At 38.7% G+C, this 21,287-nt stretch overlaps 1 protein-coding gene across 2 annotated transcripts in view; it reads left to right on the forward strand.

Annotated features, from left to right (window-relative positions):
* Positions 1-716: 716 nt before the first annotated feature.
* The window catches only part of NEBL (nebulette), a 253,557-nt gene continuing 232,986 nt past the window's right edge, over positions 717-21,287 (forward strand). Inside the window, exons 1-2 of one of the 2 annotated variants that reach the window (XM_061351952.1) lie at positions 717-1,175; positions 2,139-2,233. In XM_061351952.1, coding sequence (XP_061207936.1) covers positions 1,107-1,175; positions 2,139-2,233 — 164 coding nt within the window. In that variant the 5' untranslated portion in view covers positions 717-1,106. The remainder of the gene's footprint in view (positions 1,176-2,138; positions 2,234-21,287) is intronic. The other variant, XM_061351943.1, reaches the window with a different exon arrangement.

Consider the following 21,287-nt stretch of genomic DNA (forward strand, 5'->3'; position numbering starts at 1 on the left):
TACTGAAAAAGCCCAACAAACTCAGAAAAGGCTGCACTGCGTTGGCTTAAGCACCTTCCTCAGCGTGGTTTATACTCCAGGTTAAACAAGTCCACAGCTAATGAGAAATACACCACTTCTTGCTGTGCCGTTCCCCCAGCACTAATGAGCAAGTGAAAAACGAACGGCACAAGCCTACGCTGAGGAGCTGAATTCACTGTGCTGGCTGAGATGTGATTGCCCCGTGGGACCGCTGGTATGCCCCGGAGACTCGGTCTTGGAAGGGCAGCAACACCGCGCCTGGAAACTAACCGGGATACAAAGCTGGAGAAACGCGAAGCCATTCCTCACGCCGCTGCGGGGGCTGCGTGTGCAACCGGCGTGAGGCCAAGGCTCCCCACCGCCGGCCCGGGCCCCTCACCGTGCCGCCCCGCCCGCCCGGCAGGTGCCCGCCGGCCAGCGGCCAGGCCTCGGGCCTAACTTCGGAGAGCGGCCAGGCTCTCGCACGACACCGCCAGCACCGCGGCTGGCTCCCTGCGGCGCTAGGGAGCCTCGGGCAGGTGCGCCCGTAAGGCGGCCTCAGAGCACCACCTTCTATCTCCCTCGCCTCGGGGCGGCGGCGCGGAGCCCGCCATCTCGCCCCCCTCGGGGCGGCTGCAGCGCGGGGCTCCCCCTCCTTTCCTCTGTCCCTCCCCTCGCTGCGGGCTGTGCCGGGCCGGGCCGTGCCGTGCCGCGCCGCGCCGGTGGGCTTGGCTTGGGCTGCGGCTGCGGCGCGGGGCTCGCTGTGAGTCACCCAGCCCGCGGCGCGGGGAACCGAGCGCGCAAGCACACGGCAGAGGCGGTGGGGGCGGGCGGCGGCGAGCGGGCGGGGGCGACAGGCACAGGCTCCCCTCCCGCCCACTCGCCCATGCTGCCGAGCCGCAGTCAGCCGGAGCGCCGCTTCCTCCTCAGCCGTCGCCGATGACCTCCTCGCCCGCAGGCAGCCGCTGAGGACCCCCGGCGTCCACGCCAGGGCAGGGGATGGTAGATCGGCCCCCCGGAGAAACGTCCACCCCAGCTCGCAGCACAGCAGCCCCGGTTGCCGCCGCCACCGCCCGTGGGAGCCGCCGCCCGAGAGGAGCCGCAAAATGAACCCCCAGTGCGCCCGCTGTGGCAAAGTGGTCTATCCCACCGAGAAAGTCAACTGCCTGGACAAGGTGCTGGGGCGCGGGGGGGCGGGGACGGCACCTCCCGGGTGTACCCAACCTGCGCACCGCTCCCCTCGGCTCCGGCGGGGCGGGCAGGCAGGGCCGGGTGAGGCGGCAGGTGGCAAGTGCAGAGCCCCGGGGGTCGCGGCTGAGCCGGCGTCCGCAGCGCCGGGCGACAGCCGCCGTGTCACCGCGCTGGCGCAGGGTGGGGAGCGATCGGGCCCGGCGGCACGGAGAGTCCCTGCGGTGCTCACCCGGGCAGTGACGGTGCCGGCGGCCGGTCCCCGCGGGCCCCCCAAGGATGAAGTTGTAGGCGGCCCCCGCCCGGCTGCAATTGTCGGCCCTTCCCCGAGCTGGGGTGGCTTCGGCTGTCCCTTACGCCATGGCCGCCTTGGCGGGGACGGTGGCCGGGTCGGCGAAGTGGCGACAGCCCCGTCCCTCGGGGTGTCCCCGGTGAAACCGGGTATCGCCGAACGCCGTGAATAACAGCGACTGACGAGGCTGTGACAGATGCGCCAAATTAACGTCCCTGGGAAAGGCAAGGAGCTAACGGAGGAGAATACCGTATTGTGTTCTAAATTTAGTGTCTGTTCAGTGTACCAAGAAACCAGCTGTCACGTTAGTTAGTGATTTTATTTGCATAGTATTGCGTTCTTAGCAAGCGGTGTCGGTTTTTTCTTTAACGAGGCAAAATGTGAAACTCCTGCTTGAGGTGCCTTTAAAATAATCCTGGCAAGGTCAGTGTGTACAGGTCTGTAACAGGTCCACCTTAGCAGCGAATTTACATTTCTGGTAGTGTTTCAGAAGCATGTTTGCTTTTCTGTGAAAGTAATTATTTTGAGTTAGTTTACAAATGTTTGCAATGCAAGGCCAAAATATTGACCTCTAATTATGTTTTTACATTTACTGTATCCTCATGTAGCTTTCAAAACATCAGAATCGTAAGTAATTCTACTTTATGTTTCTTTGCAGTACTGGCATAAAGGATGTTTCCACTGTGAAGTTTGCAAAATGGCTCTGAACATGAATAACTACAAAGGATATGAAAAGAAACCTTATTGCAATGCGTAAGTATTGTAAATATCAAGTCTTGCAGAAATGCACATGAAAAGAAAACCTGGCCATAGGTATTGTCAAATGGGTATTGCCATGCTGTAAAAACTTGATCTAGAGATGCAAAACTGCAGTCCAGAGCAGTTTAGTATCTTTTTGGGTTGCTTATTGAACTTTCATTAAAGTGATAGAAGATGAAAATATTTGATTACAATGTGTTTAGGCAGTGTTTTAATATCAGATCTCGGGATAGAGATTCTTTCCTTCCAGAAAGTGTTGGATTTAGTGCTGACTCCTATTACATTCATTATTGGTCTGCTGGATTACAGTTGTCCATTATGCAGTAGCTCTCTGTTCAGGGTTATGGACCTGATCAGCATTTTGTAGTAAGGAAACAAAGTGCTTCTCATTTGTGTAGTTCACCAGAGACAATATCCTGTTGGAGATCATGACGACCTATTTTTAAAACTGTTATGTTCACATATCTCAGATTACTGAACTGGATATTTACAAAATCCCTGCTTCCAGTGCTTCATGCTATTTTGTATTTTGCTGCTCTCTTACATTTTGATAAAGAATATAGATTAATTTTGGTTGTAGAGTGTGAACATGCTGTGTTCCACTTTTAGATTTTTTTTTTTAATTGTTGTGCAGATTTTGGAGAGTGCTTTGATGTTTGGCTTGCAAATACTGCAGAAGAACATTTTGATACATGTAGAAAAAAGGTGCTTACTGTTCTTTGTACTGTGCTTCTAAGATTAGCTATGTGCATTTCAGTGTGTTTTAATTTTTAGAAAGTTATATGCTTTGTTAGAAGGGTATCTCCAAAGGGTCTGGGATTGAATTTGATGCTATATGTTACTCATATATTGTTATATTGTTGATATTTTCACCTTCATGTACTTAGAACATATGTTTTAAGTGACAGAATTTTGAAACTATAGACACGTTGTAATTTTTTTTTCAGAAATACTCTCCTATACTCATCTTAAAATACTTATTTCATGTTGAGCTAGATAGTCTATGGCTGGTTGTCACAGATAGTTCAACAGCAGATGCTCATTTCTTCCAGGCTAAAACTGAAGCCAGATAGTTCCTATCTATATAAAATACTAGTTTCATAATTAAAACTGCTGTGCTGCCAAAACTTGAAACACCTGTTTCAGTGTGCACAGTTGTAGTTAGATTGCTTTAAGAACATATGGAGTTACACACGTACATTTCTAGCTTTCTTTGAAGTGCTCTAGTTCCTCATAGCGCTGTGGGTGACGTTAGACCTCTTGTAATAACCTGTGGTCAGTTTTCAGTCATAAATGCTGTAGAGGAAGCTCTGCAGGAAAGGAGATTAAAACTTCAACAGGTGGTATGTTGCAAGTTGAGACTAATCTAGAGGTTACCGGCCCTAGATGGGACTCTGCTGGTGGTGCTATTTGAGTTGAAGTATAAGTACAGTCTTGCGTCCTTTACAGTGATTAAAACTCTGATAATATTTTGGTGACTTTTACCTAATATTTTGGTGACTTTTACCTAATTTTTTGTGGCTAAATTTCAGTGATGATACTTCAGTTGCTTGATCTTTCCTATCTACCTAATCAGATACTTGTGCTTAATAACATTATTTGTTTACAAAGTATCCTCTTTGCTATACATCTGTGTTTCCACGCTGTGCATAATTAATTTCTGTTGTAGAAGAGTTTTTCATCTATGTAGTTACGCTACGCTGCATGTCTTTCTATTTACAGATGAAGGGGAAAAAGGATGATGGATATGTTATATACCATTAAGGTGCTGTTCTTCCTTCTTCCTGGTAGTTGCTGTAATGATCTTTGTAATAGTGATGCTTGAAAAAAATAATCTCTATTTTTGAAATGTCTCTCAAAGCTGATGTATGACACGGGAAGAAACAATGAAAATCCATGGAAGAATTAGTTTCTGCTACTAAAGAAGTGACAGAATTTAATGTATAGTATCAACAATGTGTATTTTGTTCTTAAGTTTAGTAAACTTAAGGGCATTTGTTGTTTTATTTTAATTTTTTTTTAGAGAAACTTCAATCAAATGCTCTCATTTCATGTGTTCTGTGGAATCACAAAGGGAAGAACAAGGTGTGCTTTTTGGTTTCAACAAACTTTAATATCCCTCAAAGGAAGGATAAGATGTTTCTGTTTTGAAAATACAATTGATTTAAATGATGATATTTTGACACAGTACTCTTGCATCTCAAAGGTTGCTTATTTGCAGAGCATATGCCACCATAGTATTTCAAGTTATGATGTGTCTTATCCAGTGTTCATGAACAAGAGGAAAATCCATTTTTATGTTAAATACTGCTTGATCAGAAAATCTTTGAGAAAAGAGGGCAGATTTACTCATACAAACACCTATAAGTACTTGAAAAGAGCAGTTACTGTTAGGTTGTTTATTGAGGCTATCCATCAATGAGAGTGTAATTTGTAGGTAAAGTGAAGTATGCACTAATTTGAATGGGAGAGCAACTCCATGGAGTAGTTCAGTGGGTTTGGGAGTTAGATTTTTGTAAGTCGAAGAGCATGTATCTTCAATAATTTCTGTATCTGCATCTTAATTCGCAGGTTTGTTCATGTACTTGACTATATTTTGACTTTTGAACTTAAAATATTCCACTCTTTTTTAGGTGCTTAAATTAATAATTCTTTCCGCAGTACTGGCAAAGATCAGAAGTTACTTTAACTGTAAAACTTAGTTGTGTTTTTGTTAATATAAGAAAAAGATACTGGTTTGTGAATGCTTAAGCTACACTTCTGATGGAGGAGAGTCAAGTCAGATGGATTAACAGGAACTAGTAAACTAAGAAGGAATATATTGTGAAATACTTTGATTCAGTGACCATCAGAAAAGGGCAGAAATATTTGTAAATGCAAGGATTCTGCTTTTGTTTTTTTTAAGGGCAAATTTATTTTTTTAGGCAGCTTGCTGCATTTCCAGCAAAATGGTTGCGTGTGTTCTATGGGATAGGGATATGCTGACGGCAAAGGTAGTGTCTGGGCTACTGACACAGTAGAATTGGTACAGGCCAAGAAGCTGAGTTGCCTAGTATTACAGTTATCATACTGCTTTTGTAAGTTGTAGATTTATGAAAGATTTTGCAACTGGGTTAGAGGGAAGACTTTGTTTACATGTGCCTGTCTATAATACGGCTTTGAAAAGAATTATCTTTGTATCACTAAGTTTTCATGAAGTTTCTTGGTCTGGCTCCTTTAAACTTTTCAGTTCTCTTACTTGTAGAGAAAAGGTTATACAACTTTGTTCCCTCTCTCTTTTTTATTATTTACATAATTTGTGACATGTTTGAGTTAGGATATTTTATCTCTGCTTGTTTTTGCAGTGCTTAGAATATTGTGCTTTTATCTCAGCTGGGACCTCCAAGTAGTACAGTGCTCTGACTTATGGTATTATGTTTCTTGCTTTACTTGCATTCATGTTTTATCTAAAGGCCTCCTACACAACATTGTGAAGCTTGTAGGTTCTTAACACATGGACACTGCTAAATTTCTCTGAACAACTTTAGTCTTGTCTTTTTATTTGCTGTCTGACTTTAGATATGCCACATTGACAGAGAGCTGCCTGATTTGTGAAATGATGTTGATGAGACTAAGGGCTCAGACTTGTAGCTGGGTTTTGCAGTCAAGCCAGGTGCTATGCATTGCTTGAATCGGGTGAATGAGCCATTCCTTGTCTCTATAAATGTGCACGTAGGTAGTAAAATACACATTAAGACAATTAAAATGACTTGGGTAGTCCGATGATTTGTTAAATCAAGGTGGCTTTAATGAGAAAAGCCCTATTCCACTTTAATATCTGCAGATAGAGATTGATTAATACATAGGGAAATTATGAAAGTTGTTGTTATTATTTGTAAACTCAGAGCTGATTCTTCCCAGCTGCAAATTACAAAGATGATTCAAGGAAATGAATGGTATTTCGGCAACTAACAATCTGTGTACTAGTTCTAAAGCTTGTTAAATGATTGAATCATTTAGGATGATTAGATGGTAACTTATTCTTATGAATAGTAACTTATTCTTACAAATATCATATAAATACTTTTCTGACAGATTCACTAGACCAAAACACAAGACTACTTTTAATGCAAAATGTAAAAGCTGAAGTGCATGTGTTTGGAATTTTCTCTCTGCATTAGCTATACCTGTTGAAGCAAACAGACTTCCTGCATGTGTGAACACATCTGACAGAGATGTATCTTTCAATTTCAGTAAAATCTAATAGCTTAAGCTTCTGCAGACCTGATATACCCTCTTGCAAAAAGCAAACAACCTCACTGTTGGGATAAAATCTCCTGAAATATTTAGTATCTAAAATTTTGCTAATCGCCTGCACACAGGAAAGCTTCATTCAAGTTTTTATTTATGACAGTCACCATATGGAATGATTACATAACTTCAAAATTGCTATCTACTGTCATATTAGCATGAATTATGGACATGAAGAAAACTTCATTTTTCCTAGATGAATTAAGAAAATTTCTTTTTAACTTATGTCAGTAGGAAGTAGGTATGGAAATCCGTTTGAAGTACTGTGATGTTGTTAGAGGAATTATACTACACTTTTAATCTGCAAGTGCAGTCATACTTTACGGATACTATAGGTAAGGGATGAAAAACGTCAAAGTTATTTTATACCAGCTTGGAAACGGTAAGAGCATGGTACAACTTTCTAGACAGTCGGAAGAGTTGGACAGTGGAAGCAGTTGATTGTAATCAGTGGATGTATGTGGCCATAACATGGAATCCATTGTCCTCAAACGTGAACATGTGTATAGGAGTTTGGTCTTAGCTGTGAAACATGAGTAAGTTTTCTTTCTACCAGTCAGAAAACTTTTAGAAGGTGACTAGGAGTGTGAAGATACTAGTCTTAGTAAAAATAGCTAACATCATCTTATTTTTCAGTATTGATTTCAACAAGTGATTATTTCTCAGTTTCAATATGGTAGGAAGAAAGAAAAAGAGAAGGTAAGGAGCAGTAAGAATAATCGTGTGTGTGTTTCCTCCTTGTTTTAGGGCTTTTCAGCTGTTTCTGATCATTAGATTTGATCAAACGTAAGCTATTATACAAGTCAGTCCAAAAGGGTCATTCTTATAAAAAGAAACAACCCAGAAACTCCTATGCAAACCTGCCTAGAAGGGAAGGATTTGTGCTTTATCACTTTGTTAACTTTGTGTATTGAAGGCTTTCCTCCTAGGGTGTAAGGTAAAATGAGTAATGTGAATAACAGAACCACTAGAAAAACAGCTGGTAAGGGTCTTCAGTCAGAGTCTAATACACCTGTCATTTAAGTCCATTATTTATTGTTCAGCATCCCATAAGTATGAATTCCAGTATTTGATAACAGTTACGTCTTCCGTCAGCAATCGTTTCTTTAAACAAAGCAGCTCTAACTCTTTCCCCGTAGATCATAATTTTTTGGTAATTCTTGTTTCTCTACCTTCAATTATCTCCAAAGGGTCTGTGTGTGTATATAAAAGTGTATTCTTTGAATTGCAGTGCCCAGTGGAGCATTACCAGAGCTGGTAGAACAGCAAGTGTGCCTGTGCAACTCATACATAATCCTTCTAAGTCCCAGTACAGTCTTTGCAATTTTTTTTGTTTCATTGCAAAACCCAAACTACTGTTAAGTCATATTTAGATTGTTGTGGGCTACAGTTCTATCTTTCTACGCACAACTGCAACCTCAGCAGTTGTTATTATCCATTATCTGAGCAGTTAATTGTTCTTGGCTAAGCACAGAATCTTCCACTTGTTCTCATTGAACTAAATCTCCATTTTCCCCCAGGCTGTTTCTCCAATTTGTCAAGTTCATTTTATATTCTAATTTTGTTCTCTAATGTGCTTACATCCTCCTCCTATCAACTCTCCCACCAGACAGCCTGTAAGCACATTGCCAATTTAATAAGTGTAATCTTCATGTTATCACCCAGGTCGCTAGCTAAAGGCCTGGAAGGATACTGGGAGCAGTATGTGGTCTGTGGTCTGATGCAGCCTTCCCTTCTGTAGTGAGCAGTGATGAACGAGTGAAGTCCTTTATCTTCTCTACCTATTCATGGAGTGCTAGATCAAGTGTCAAGTTCTGCATGAGAAAGAAAATAAAATTGCGAGCGCGTAATCAGTATGGCTATTTATGCAAACTCTGCTTAAATATGAAGGACAGCTAGAAGTAGAGGAAACATACATGCTCCCTGCTTGCTGCTGTGGTATCTTACTTGGTTAATTGAGTATTAATTCCAGTAATGAAAGGGAAAGTAGGACAAGAAGCCAAGCCTGTTTGCTAGAACAATTGAAGTAGCTTCTAAAGCTAAAAATATTTGAGTCTCTGAAAGGTGTTAGATGCATATCTTTAAACTCTTTGAAGAAGGCACATGAGAACACTTTGTCAGAGTTGCTGAATACCGTGCATGAGGCGGATGATGGTTAGTTGCAAAGGAATTACTAAAGAATGAGCATCACTGACACTCAGATCTTGGGAAGAGTAGGGCTGTGTTTTTGATTGCTGCGACTGTGCCTGAGTAATGGGATGCAGAAATGTTTCTCAGGTTCAAGTTCAACATGTTGAGTTGGCTGTGTCCTGATTGCATGTTTGATTCCATGTTTTGAGACCTGCATATGACTCCTTAGATGCACGTGCTGGTGGGTGAGTGGGGAGAGATTTCTCTGGGCTCCAACAGGTCCCTTGGTTTGCATTGCTGCAAGCTGTGGAGAGCGCTATGGAGTGCTGCAGCTTGGCTGCAGCCAGCTTGCTTCCCTGCTGGTGCTAGTGGAGTAGAAAAATTGCCCTGGGGAATATGAGTTGTTTCGTTTTTCTTTCTCAGAGCAGGTGAATTCTCAGACTGTATTCAGCCATACTGTCGTGTCTAGAACCTGATGAGAGCATAGGGTCTGTGTTTGGAATTCACATGTTTTAATATTCTGCCTGTTGGTGTAATTGCTCCAAAGGGATAATTACAATTTAACGTTACGTGGGATGTTGCTGGGGAAAATAAGTATAAAATATAAAAATGAATATTATACATTTTCTTTTTATGCAAGCCTGCACTAAAGATGACATTCAAAGCTATTTGCAAGTGCTTGTACAAATCCTTGCTGTGTGGAATCCTGATCTGTTGCCAGTTTATGTCTTGGCTGAAGTAAATGCGTATTTTAAATATGATAGAATCATTGGTCATCGTAGGCTGCAGATAGTTTTTCCAGGAAGAACATGTGTAATTCCTCAGCATATTCATTTCCTCAGCATTCCTGTAGTCATAGAATATATTGAACATAATTTCTTAGGGAACTGTAGTTACTGAGACACAATTTCAGTAACTGGGATTTTCTTTGTTTGCTAGTATTTTAGCCACTGTTGATGCTTAACTTAATCTTGATTTTTCTTAATAGCTGTTACCTTCTGTAATCATTCCTAAAGATTGGTGAAGCTTGTTTCATTATATTTACTAAAATATTTAGGCAACAGAACAAGAACAATAGATGAAATTTTGTGTTTCCAAATCATTTACTTATTTGCATTGCATAGCTTGAGCTTTGGAAGAGGTAATAACCAGTTGTTGCAAGGCTGTGAAGTCTTGATGGTATGTTTTGTTAATAGCTTTGTAATTTAACTGTTTGGGGTTTTAAGTTTTCTAGGCCATAGAATTTCGTATCATACTTGCTGAAGAACTTAAAAAAAGGAAGGTATTTTCATTTGCCTGAATTTTAACTTCTGTGCATTTCTGGTAACGTTGGTGGTCACAAGTAAACTGCTGTCCTGATACACTTGATATACTTTATGAAGCTTAAAGAAAAAGTGTATGTTCCAATATTTCGAATTTTCAGAGTCTGTGATGTCAATAGAGAATCACAGCTTATCAGGTCAGTGTCAAGAGGCATGTTTTGATGTTTACATATAGTATCAATGGAAGCTTATCCAGACAATGTACAATCTTGGCTAGTGGTCAATTAATATTATTTTCATAATTTTGAATATTTTGGGATACTTACAGAAACCTTGCTAAATTTAGAGGTTGTAGATGTTACACTGAGGGCAGAATTTAGCTATGTGATGTTGAGGTTCCTTGAAAAGGTTATGGTAGGCAGGACTCACAAGGGGAAAGTTTGTTCCAGGAAGAGGTGGGTGCAGTACTTGTTGAATAACTACTCGGCCTGAATATAGATGATGCCAATCAGTTCATGCTGCCCCAAGTTAGGTCATCTCACACAGCAGCTTTTTGGAGGAACCACCTCCCCCCCCCAAACCAGCCCAAAACCAAAACCAGCAACATCCAAAACTCTGTAGTTAAATCTCCTTAATTCACAGGTCAGCCTATTTCTTCTCTCTGTGCCTTTCTCCATCATCTGATGTTAATGTTGCATCAGATTTGGCCAATCTGTTTTCCTTTGCTTTCTATTTGTGTTGCCTGTGTAACTTTTTTTTTGTACTAGAAGGAAGATTCTGGATAATAAGCAGTGCAGAATTTTTAGTCTCTCATATTTCCTCCTCCACCTGTCTCTCTGGCTTCCCTCTAAATTTCCTGTTCTTGACTCTGGTGGAATTGTGTGATGGTAGCTCATCCCATAACCTCTTAATGTGAGGAAGGCACAAAAATGTGAAATCAGTGTAACACTTGGGAGAAGACTGAAGGAGCTTAGTTTTAAAAATGGAAAACTAGTTGTAGTTTGACCAGTAATCATTTAACTATATGTTGCAAAGGCCTTTCTGGGAAGCATATAGTTACACTTTAAAGCAGGTTTCTTAAAATGTAGAACTATATGGAAACTGTAAGTTTCCTCCTTGCTACACAGTTTCAAAAACTCATACTAGGGTCTTCCCCCCCTCCTCAGGAGGGCAAATGTTTGGAGTTAGTCCATCATGTTCTGTGTGTCTAAATGGCAGCATTTTCCACACAGGTGTATTGATGTAATGCCAATCTTGCATATTTAAAAAAAATAATTTTGTACTGCATGTTAACTTAGTTATACCCCAGGTTTATTATTATTATTATTATTTTTTTTTTTTTACTTGGCAACCTGAATGGCAATCACTGTTTTTGTGTTCTTTTGTCCCAGTTTTACTCTGGAAGAATTCAATACTTGTAATGCAATTCCTTCTGACATCAGAAAAGTATAAATAGAAATACTCAGGGGAAAAAAGATGCTGATTTCAGACTTAATTAAAATGCAAGTGGCTAAGTTTGTGTAAGGGAAAAGTGGTAAGAGGAAATTAATTGCCTAAATAAAAAAAAAAAGCATGGACTGTTTCTGCTGAGCAGTGCAGGGTGGCATACGTTCAGCACAGTAGGGTGTTCACGTGTTACACAGCATTGGTTATGTGCATCTGTGAATGCAAGAAGGAGGAAATTTGTGACTGGATTTGCCAGATCATACAAAAAGAAAAGGGGCCAATATGGGGATTTTTAGCAGCAGAATTGCTCAGTAGGTGGTTGACCAGGAGATGATTACCACTGTTAGAACTGGCAGCTTGCTTGATATTTTGCTGTGAGAGAGATTGCAGTCCATGTTTTAAAGAACCTGCGTGAAAATTGTAGAAAAGTCATTCCTATATGACTCAAAGTTAGTTTTTTTGGAGCTACTGTTTGTGTTTGATACAGTGATGTTACTGTCTTTGTTGATGTTAGTATTTGATGGGTAGTAGACAAGTGATATTGATTGGATGTGAATAAAAGAATGCCTGCAAGAAGATGCTTTGTTTAAAAAAATGGTTGCTGAATGGCCCATCATGTAGGCATATATGATACAATTTTTTTCTGTAACATGGGAAAGTCTAAGTTTTATTTTGAAGTAGCTGGTAGGAATTTGTCAGGCTATCAGAAAACAGAGATGAAGTTTGTTAGAAGTTATTAGCATAACTTGCTGAAACACTGGCATTAGCACAAAATTGTTAAGAGGAATGGGGAAAGGGAAAACTAGGCTGGAGGAAAAATATCGAAAGATGTATTTTGAAAATCAATTTTCTGAAATATGTGAAAGAAATTGACACCTCTAGTAAATGAGACTAAGTGTTATGGGAAGCTTAGCAGTGATGGTGTGTACTTATACAAGGGGAAAAAAAGGACTATACCTGCGTGCAGTGAAAGAAAGAATGGATGGAAAAATGAAACAATTTATAAAAATGTTTGTTGAGCTTTTCAATTTAGGAACACTAAATTTCTGAAATGGTTGTGCTTTTGAGTCTTTGAGAAATGGGGTATTATCATGGTGAGTGATGAGTAGGGATATGCCGTAAGCTTTTGGCTAATTTTGATCTGAAGACCAAAAGGAAGATTATAAAGTCATTAAAGAAAATCATAGCTTTCTCCGTCCTGTTACTTCTGCTGTGCTGGAGATGTTGGCTCTGGGAGACTCAGTTTTGTGAGCAAACAGGCCCCTTTGCTTTCTTCTTACTTTTTGCTTTGTGTGTCAGCAAAGCCATGAGCCTGTTTGGTGTCAGATCTCTCCAGCAGGTTTCTTCTCTTTATTGCATGCCTCTGGTGTGACAGTAATTCAGCATCTGATGCGCTGTGACCACTGCCTATGATATGAGAGGCAGGTGTGTCTCCCTTGCATTTTCTATTTGCACTGTTTGTATACAACTTGGGTCTGGTGTAAATGTTTCAGGGTCTTTTTTTGATGTGTATCTTCAGTAAGACTGCTACAATAAGACACTACTTCACAACTAGGATAAAAGATATTAGTACATGCAGTTAGTAGTAACTGTATGTTTTTTACCAAAGAAATTGAACTGGATATTCAGTAACAGACTTACAATGGAATTTTGAAGTTGATATTTATAGTAGATTAACTATAGGTAATTAGTTCATAATAACAATTTTCATAGAATCATAGAATAGTTGGGTTGGAAGGGACCTTCAAAGGTCATCTAGTTCAGCCCCACTGCAATATGTGTTCTATTTCTGTTTTCAGTGGAACAATTTCTTACTAGGAGAGTTTTTTGCATGAGTCTCCCAGTTTTGACTTTTTTTTCTTTTTTCTTTTTCCTGTAAGAATCTATATTTTAACTCTGTTTGTTTTATAGTGTCACAATGCTTAATTTAAGGGACAAAGTATTTAGCTTTGTCAGTTGGACTTATTTTGCTTAGGTATATTTTACCAAAGCACTCAAATGTTATGTGTATTGATTAAGCATGTTAACTTTTATTACAGTTTTCTATTACATTTAGCATTATGATGACAATATTTACAAACAAGAAAGAACCTATAAATATGAAGCAGATAAAATTTATTATTTTTAAGAGCATGGAATCGTAATATATCTGGGGTTCTTTACTATATTTTGCAAATATAGCCGTTTTAAGAGGAATTTTTTTTTTTTAAATGAAGATTTGAATAGTAAAAAAAATAAATCCAGATCACAATTCTTCTCAGCAAAGAACTCTTTTTCCCACTCACATATAAAGTTAATAATGCTTTGTGTATTTGTGCAACTGGATGTGAGAAGCGATGATGCTCCCTGAGGTGTGGGAGGAAGTTTGAGGGAAGTTAGTAGTAGTGATGGCCTTCTGGAGCACTTTAACGCATGTACTTTAGAGATACTGTAGTCTCCAGTTTTTATTTTCTTCTTATTAAACATATGTTATTTTAATTTGATTAGGGCTTTGTCAGCAGTGGTGTTGTTTCTTTCTTATATAGGCTTCAATTAACATTTCTGGTCCATTCCCAATTACTTTAAAATATCAGTGTCTTGGAAAGACTATCAACAACAAATATGTTGAATGTTATCCTGGAAAGTAGAGTCATGAGCTTGAGCATAGTAAACTCCAAACAATTCTAAGGCTGTTAAAATGGTTGCAAAGACAGTATTTCAATATATTCCAATATGATTTTCCTCCAAACACATAGATCTGACTTATTTTGAATTGGATTCCTTACCTTGTGTGTGTTGTGTTTCCTGTATGATTGTTCTGGAAGGTTTTGGCTCAAGGTCTAAACCAGATAGTGTATCTGCTGAAGTCTTTGGTCTTGCAATTAAGCTACAGAGTAAAACTTAGTCTTATAAACCAAACAACATTTGGAACTTGATGTCTTCTGTAATCACATGCATGATTAATATAATGCTCTGACTGGTACCTTGGTATTTTTAGTCTAGACTGTTAAACTAAGAGAAATTTTAAATCTGACTCCTTGGCACTGTTGTTTTTCACAGTAAAATGACCTGTTACGGTTTTGTATGTTTTCCTTCGTAACATAACTGTTTGGTAACTGTGAGCAAATCAAAGTTAAGATAAAAGGGATTCCTCTACTTTTCCTCACAGTTGTATGCAAACCTACTTTTGTGTAAACTTTTTTTTTTTTTTAATTATGGACTTGCAAAAGTACACCTAAAAGTGCTAAACAAAAATGTGTTAATGGTATTGTTTTCCCATCTTATTAGTGAAAAAGTATACTGCGCTGTAAAATACAATATTTGAAAGATCTTTATTCTGGAAAGAACTATATAATTTCAGGAAAGGTGTTGTTTGAAATTTTTATTTTAGGCAATTAAGTAAGACAATTTAATAGTAAAACCTCTTCTTCCATATTTTTTTTTCTGTCTTAGTGTAACTTGTGATAATGCTCATGTTAATTTTGAAAAGTTCTTTTTCTAAAACAAAAGAAAGAAAATAAGTAATTACACTTTCTTTAAAGAAATAAGTAGCATTGGTAGTCTTTATGGCACCATTTTCATATCTGGTATAAAGCAATTATACTAGAAAGTAATTTGTTTTGGTCATATTAAATTAAAGATTATATAGGCAAGAGCTAGTAAAACATCACCATTCAGAACTGTACTAATAGTCAAGTAACTATCAATTTCCCCAAAGAAGTGATGGGATTATTTTTTAATAGGAGAGGCTTAATCAAACCTGTAGTATGTGGAAGATACTGAATATGAAACCAGGGATGTTAGAAATCTACATCTGAGCTGGAAAGATTTTCCTTATGACACAATCTTCACGAAGGCTCCACTAAGTATGCCTTAATAAGCAATTCTGTTGATGCATAGGAATCAATCTCAGCTGTGTTAGCCTTGCAGTAGAGATGGGTCAAAAGCAGGAAATACTTAATGTTCCCATTAAAAAATCAGACCTTAAAATAGGGATGTAATGGATACACAGAAGTAAAAGGTCCTGCCAAGTCAGAATGTCATTTGTACTCATTTTAAAAGTGAAACACTTGAAAAGCACTGTAGTATAAAATATTTCATTTGTTTGTGGAGTGCCTATTATTCTCATAATTGGATACCTTTTACCCAGGAGATGTTATAATAAAGCTGATGGGCCAATATATTATAAAATAGTACATGTCTTTTATGGGGGGAACTGGAATAGTTTGTGTCCTGGAACATTGTTTTGAGGACTGACTGGTAAAAGTGAGGACAATTGTCTGGAACAACCTTGCAGTAAGTGTAGAGTATTAAAGGTAGATTGGCAGAATTCAATACTCAAAAATACCTTGTGAACGTAGTATAGTGCTGTTTTTTTTTTTCTCAGACACTGTTTTGAAGGAGATCTTTGAAAAGTTAAAGGTGCTTTTTAGATGTGGTTGCAAATAGTCAGCTTAGAACTGTTGCTAGCATCTCCTAAGCTTCTACCAAGACACGAAAACAGTAGATGGTGTAGTAGTAGATGGTGTTTCTGAAAAGTGATTGAAAAAAATAATTGAAGTAGGACACTACATACTTTATATTCTGTTTTCTCAGTGGAAGGAATTATGAAATACAGCCTTTTGTATTTTCTTGAGTGTTCAATTAGTCACCCTTTTCCCAGCAGGAAAGACATGTTCTCAGTGGAGTATCTTGTTGCAGTTTGGTTTCATTCTTGTTGTAAGCAGAACACATTTTATTTGCTTTACAAGAAGATGTACACATTAAGGATAGCGGAGAATGTCATTAATTTATATTTTGACTGACATGAAGTATTAAGACTTATAACCATTTCTGTAAGACAAGAAATACGTAAAGCAGTGAGAAGTATTTATTGTGCTGTACCTCTGGCACAAAGCCGTGGTATATTAAAGTACATTCCCGGTGAAAGAAATGGGGAGATACAAAAATGTGACACTCCATATGGACCAAATTGTCACCGCAGGAGTATTCAGAAGGCAAGGGGCACAGATTATATGTTCTTTAAATGTTTAAAACAGTCAGAAGAGCGTAAAAACCAATAGTGAATAAAATTGGCAAGTTTCCCCTTCTGCTCCATCCACACAGGTTGTTAAATGATTCTCTTTGCTGTGGTAGCTGAGAGCCTGCCAGGAGTGCATTAAGCATCATGATTAATGTCTGTCACATGTTTGTTCTCTCATCTTCTCCCCAGCAGGTGGTGTGTATATGCAGTGTGGGTTTTTTTTTCCTTGGAGGTTTAAAGAAAACAAGACTGTGAAGATAGGTATATGTGTAAAGCGAGACAGTGTTGAAGAAGTGGAACGTGTGCTTGAAGCAGAAAGGGCTTGTGGTGGCTCCTGGAACTTGGAGCAAATTTCCCCCTGGAAGGTTCTGTCTCCACTGCAGATGATTTCTCTTGTTCTAGAGACTTCTTTTGAGCCAGAAGTAGTAAAGTCACAGTCTTCCTCCCCTAAATTTGGTTACCTTTTAAAATATTTAGTCATATTCAGGATGAGGTCAAGTAGCTTGAATTTTGAAACTCTGGGAGGGCAGCACTGACAGTGGCAGATAGGTTCCATGTGCTTATGAAAACTCTCTTTTGCTTAGAGGGTATTCTGGTCTATGCTGTATGAGCAAGAGTTTCCTCATGTTACTTGATAAGCCCACTGAGTGTCTGAGCACTGGAATGGGGGGACATGCATGCCAAGTTCAGGCAGTTATTAGAAAGTTCCTTATCTTTAAGTGTATTTGCAACTGTAAAACCCATTTTTTCATATTGTAAGTCCAGGAAAAAACAAAAAAAGACTATTACAGTATTATTCTTTCACACTATATATGTGATATTTTTTCTTAACTGTTTTAATAGCTAATAATTCAGTATTTAAAGTACTACTGATTTTTGTATCGTTTGGGTAGCATTAAGTGGAAGAATGAAATGGAGATAATGAGTGACGAAACTCATTGGAAAAAATGTCTAGTTATTTTATCTGAAAAATATATCGGGATTGTTAGATCTTTGCATGGTTCATTGTACAGTGGAAATGCCTTCAACTGATATATACAGATTTACATTTTCTATATATCTAAACTATGCCAACAATCATAAAACTAAGCAGACCTTTTTGTTTTAGTATGAACTTGTTCAACTCTCTTTCGCTGTTAAATGTGAGGTTGTATTTGAGTATTGTTACCTTGGAATTTCAATTTGATTTATACAAGGTCTTGGTCACAGTTGCTTAGTAACATGCTGCGGAAACAGATTTGTTGATTTGTGATAATATATCTACTATATCCTCATAATTAAAGATATTGTAAGGAGAGCAAGTGCACAAAGTGGGTGTGTATTTAAGCTGAATGTTTCTAATAACCTCTGTCTTCACAGAGAGTGCCTTTGTATAGGTTGATACTTTATGTAACTCAGCTGACATCTATCTGGCTCACACTGTTGTATGCGGTTTTGTGGTAGTTTTGGATAATGCTGATTTGCAATTCATATGTGAGACTGAAATCCTGAGGTTTAGCAACTTCCATGGGACTGCAATTCCGATATGGTGGTTATTTTGTAAGACTTTTGTTGATATCAGGAATGTATCAATAACAAGCTGTAAGAGAGAGAAATAGGTTCACGTTCATTTTTACATGGTGTTACACTTTTTCCCAGGAGAGAAAAGTGTGTTAGAGATTAGCATCATGAAACTTGTAAAACGTCTTTTTTTGACAGCTAAAGGAAGTATCTTGAAAAGTGTTGGCTGTTGCGTGTTGCATGTTTTCAAGTACTCGCAATTACTTTATTTTAAGGTTTCCTGAAATCTTTAAGGTCTTTCTTTGAAAACAGGGTTCAAGATTTCTGTTTACTTCCTTTGCAATATATTGCAGAAGAATTCAGCAGCTGAGAAATTTCGAACACTAGCAATGCTTATTGTGTAAAGTGTCTATGAATGCAAAAATTAAGCAAGCACCTCTGAGACAGAGAGCTATTAAGATCCTGGAGCCTGCTTTAAACACAGACCCAACCCCAAGGGAACAGTGCAAATAAATTTAACAAATTTGTAAGTGAAACAAAATTAAACACGCAGTGTGATGAGGCCTGAATTTAGTCTGCTGTTCTGTGTATGTTTTAGAGCATAAGAACCTTGTGTTCTTTGCCTTAGAACACTGAAATAACTCTTAGGTCAGATATTAGGGTTTTGTGTAGGGCCAAACACATTGCTATTATATAATGAAATAATAATAGTTTTGTCTCTTTATCTAGTATATTTGCCTCAGTTTACTTGTGAAATTAAGTTATTCGTGTTCCTGTCAGGCATAAAAAGAAAATTACCAAGACCCATACAAACTGGTGTGTCTAATCTCTTCTTCAGATTTTTTTTTCTATGTGTAATGCAAGAATGAAGAGGAAACAATTATTATTTTAAAAGTGCCATTCACATGGCTCTGTTCAGTTAAATGTTTCATTTTCTGCTTTCAAATGCTTTTCATCTTTTATGGTTGTTCCACTATTGTTGTATCCCTTGACTGGAAAACTGTGGGTAGCATTCATCTTGCCTACCTTTGACATATCTATCCCATGTTGATGTACGTAAGCTGAAATCATTGCTCTAGTCCTTTTTTTGGTGGTTGATAGAGAAATAAATGCTTTAAGATTTCAGTTCATCTGAGTCACCTATTTTATGATAGGTGAAACAGACTTTATTCATCATTAGCTGTGTCAGTCTTTGTGGACTGACTCACATACAGAGGTTTAGCTTTCATGGAGTGGATCTTCTCCCGTGTTAGAGAGCCGGTTTACTATGGCTGTCCCTCAACAGGTATCAGAACCAAGTATCTTAATTTTCTGGAGCTCCTACCAACTCACGTTCCCAGTCCTTTGATATTTCATAAGGTACTTGAGTAAGTTTGTAGGAGAGGGAAGATTTCAGTTGTTCCATTTTTAAGCCTGTTTAAAACTCTGCCTGTCACCTCACTGCACACTGAGCACAAGGAGATTGTGTCCCTGCACCCTTGCCTCCTTCAGATTCTTACATTATACAAACCTGTTTTTTGTCACAAAATATTTATATCCCAGCCTAAGAAGAAAATAATTGTCCTGCTTTTGGTGATTTCTTGTTTTGCATCTCCAGGCTGCACCTGGAGAAATGTGTCCAGTTTTGGTCCCCACAATTCAAGAAAGACACGGACAGACTCAAGGAGCTCCAGAGAAGGGCCACAGAGATGATCAAAGTGCAGGCGAAACTGCCCTGTGAGGAAAGACTGAAGACCTCAGGTCTTTTCTCCCTGGAGAATAGGCTCAAGGGGAACCCCATCGCAGTATTCCAGTACTTAAAGGGCAGCTACAAAGTGGAAGGAGGCTCTCCCTTCAGAAGGAGACATACAGAGAAGAAGAAGGGCAGTGGATACAAGTTGCCTCAGGAGAACATTTATCTTTATAGGAGAAACAAATTTTTTACAGTGAACAACTCCCCAGGCATGTGGTGGAGTCTTTATGGCAGTATTGTCTTGGGTCTAATAACCAGGGGCAGGTGTGAATTCCTCAAGCATAGCTATGAGGAAAACTAGGTGAGTTCAAACATAATTTATTTTGTGTTGGTGAGTTCATGAAGATTTGATTTGATATGAGCCCTGTTAAAACTGACAATGCAGGACTCGTTCAGCTGAGATATTTTTTAATTTTAAGTTACACATTGGATTGACATTTAAAAAATATGTCGTTTACCTTAATGAAAAAAAGTCTGTTTCACAGCAAATGAAAAATACTACAGAAAGTCTGAATTTAGTAATTTAAAATTTAGTCAGTTAAAAAGTGCCTGTTTTAAATATTTATGGAAAATGTAGAGTAACTCACCATAGGCACTTCTATTATTATAACAAATATTTTTCCAGATGCACTTTTAAAAAGAAAAGTACACAGAATTTGATTGGTCTCTGGGGCTATGTGCAGAGAACAATGAGGTAAAAGCATTGATGATATCCAGAAAGACACAATTACACTGTATAGTAGGATCTCCAATGAGCAGAGAACTTTTTCTTCCAAGACACAGGATCTCAGTCGTTTGGGGTAAACTTGCAGCCAGACAGGAGACAAAGGCTATAGTCTTACAGTATGAGATATGATGGACTACTGATTTAGTTTTTTTTCCATCAGCTTACTTTTGCCCTTTCAGAATCATTCGATTAATTTCTGTTCACTGTGTGAAAACCCTTTCTGTGGTCTTTCATTAAAAAACTTCAGACAATAACTAATTTGCTAAACCTGAGTCAGCAATTTATCTCCTCTCTCCAAGCTATTTGTTTTATAATCTGCTGTGTATTTTGTCTTTTATTAAATCTTTATTTACATATAAAGGAAGATGTACAAATTCTTGGACAGATCTGTGCTCATGATACTGTGTACCTAGTAAATCCCAGATTTATGTAATAAAGATCTGTCCTTGACTTTTTTGGATAGGAACTGGAAAAACCCAAATACTATGAAAACACATTATTTCTGTTAATTTAAAAGTTCAGGGAAACATTCTGTATATGTTGGTGATAATTTTGTAGCAAATGAAAGCAGTATTTTCTGAATACTCTGCTGGTTAGTCATTTTTTTATTTACCAGGCTCTGTGGAGGTAGTAGTTGGTATTAAGTATGCTTTTTAGTCAGCACTGCAACACCAGCATATTTCTTTGACCACATGTCTCATAGTGTAAAGTTGTGGCTCTAGCCTTCTTATGGTGGCTGGGTTTACCTTAGAAAGAAAAGGGAAACCATGTTGTGACATGAAGTGCCAGAATTCTCCTTTTTTTATCCAGTAGACTTTCTGTCCATGGCAAAGTGTCGCGCTGCCTTTCATACCAGGAAATCGCTCACCTGATAATGCAGTTTCTATCAAGCAAGTACTGGCCTTATTCTGCTTTTTGAAGTGTTTGCTTTCCAACTGTGTTGAAACTTGGAGGCTGCT

This window comes from Neopsephotus bourkii, unplaced genomic scaffold (assembly GCF_033783945.1).
Source record: "Neopsephotus bourkii isolate Nb327-2 ecotype Australia unplaced genomic scaffold, CSIRO-AGI_Nbou_v1 NB_53, whole genome shotgun sequence".
Lineage (NCBI taxonomy): Eukaryota > Metazoa > Chordata > Aves > Psittaciformes > Psittacidae > Neopsephotus > Neopsephotus bourkii.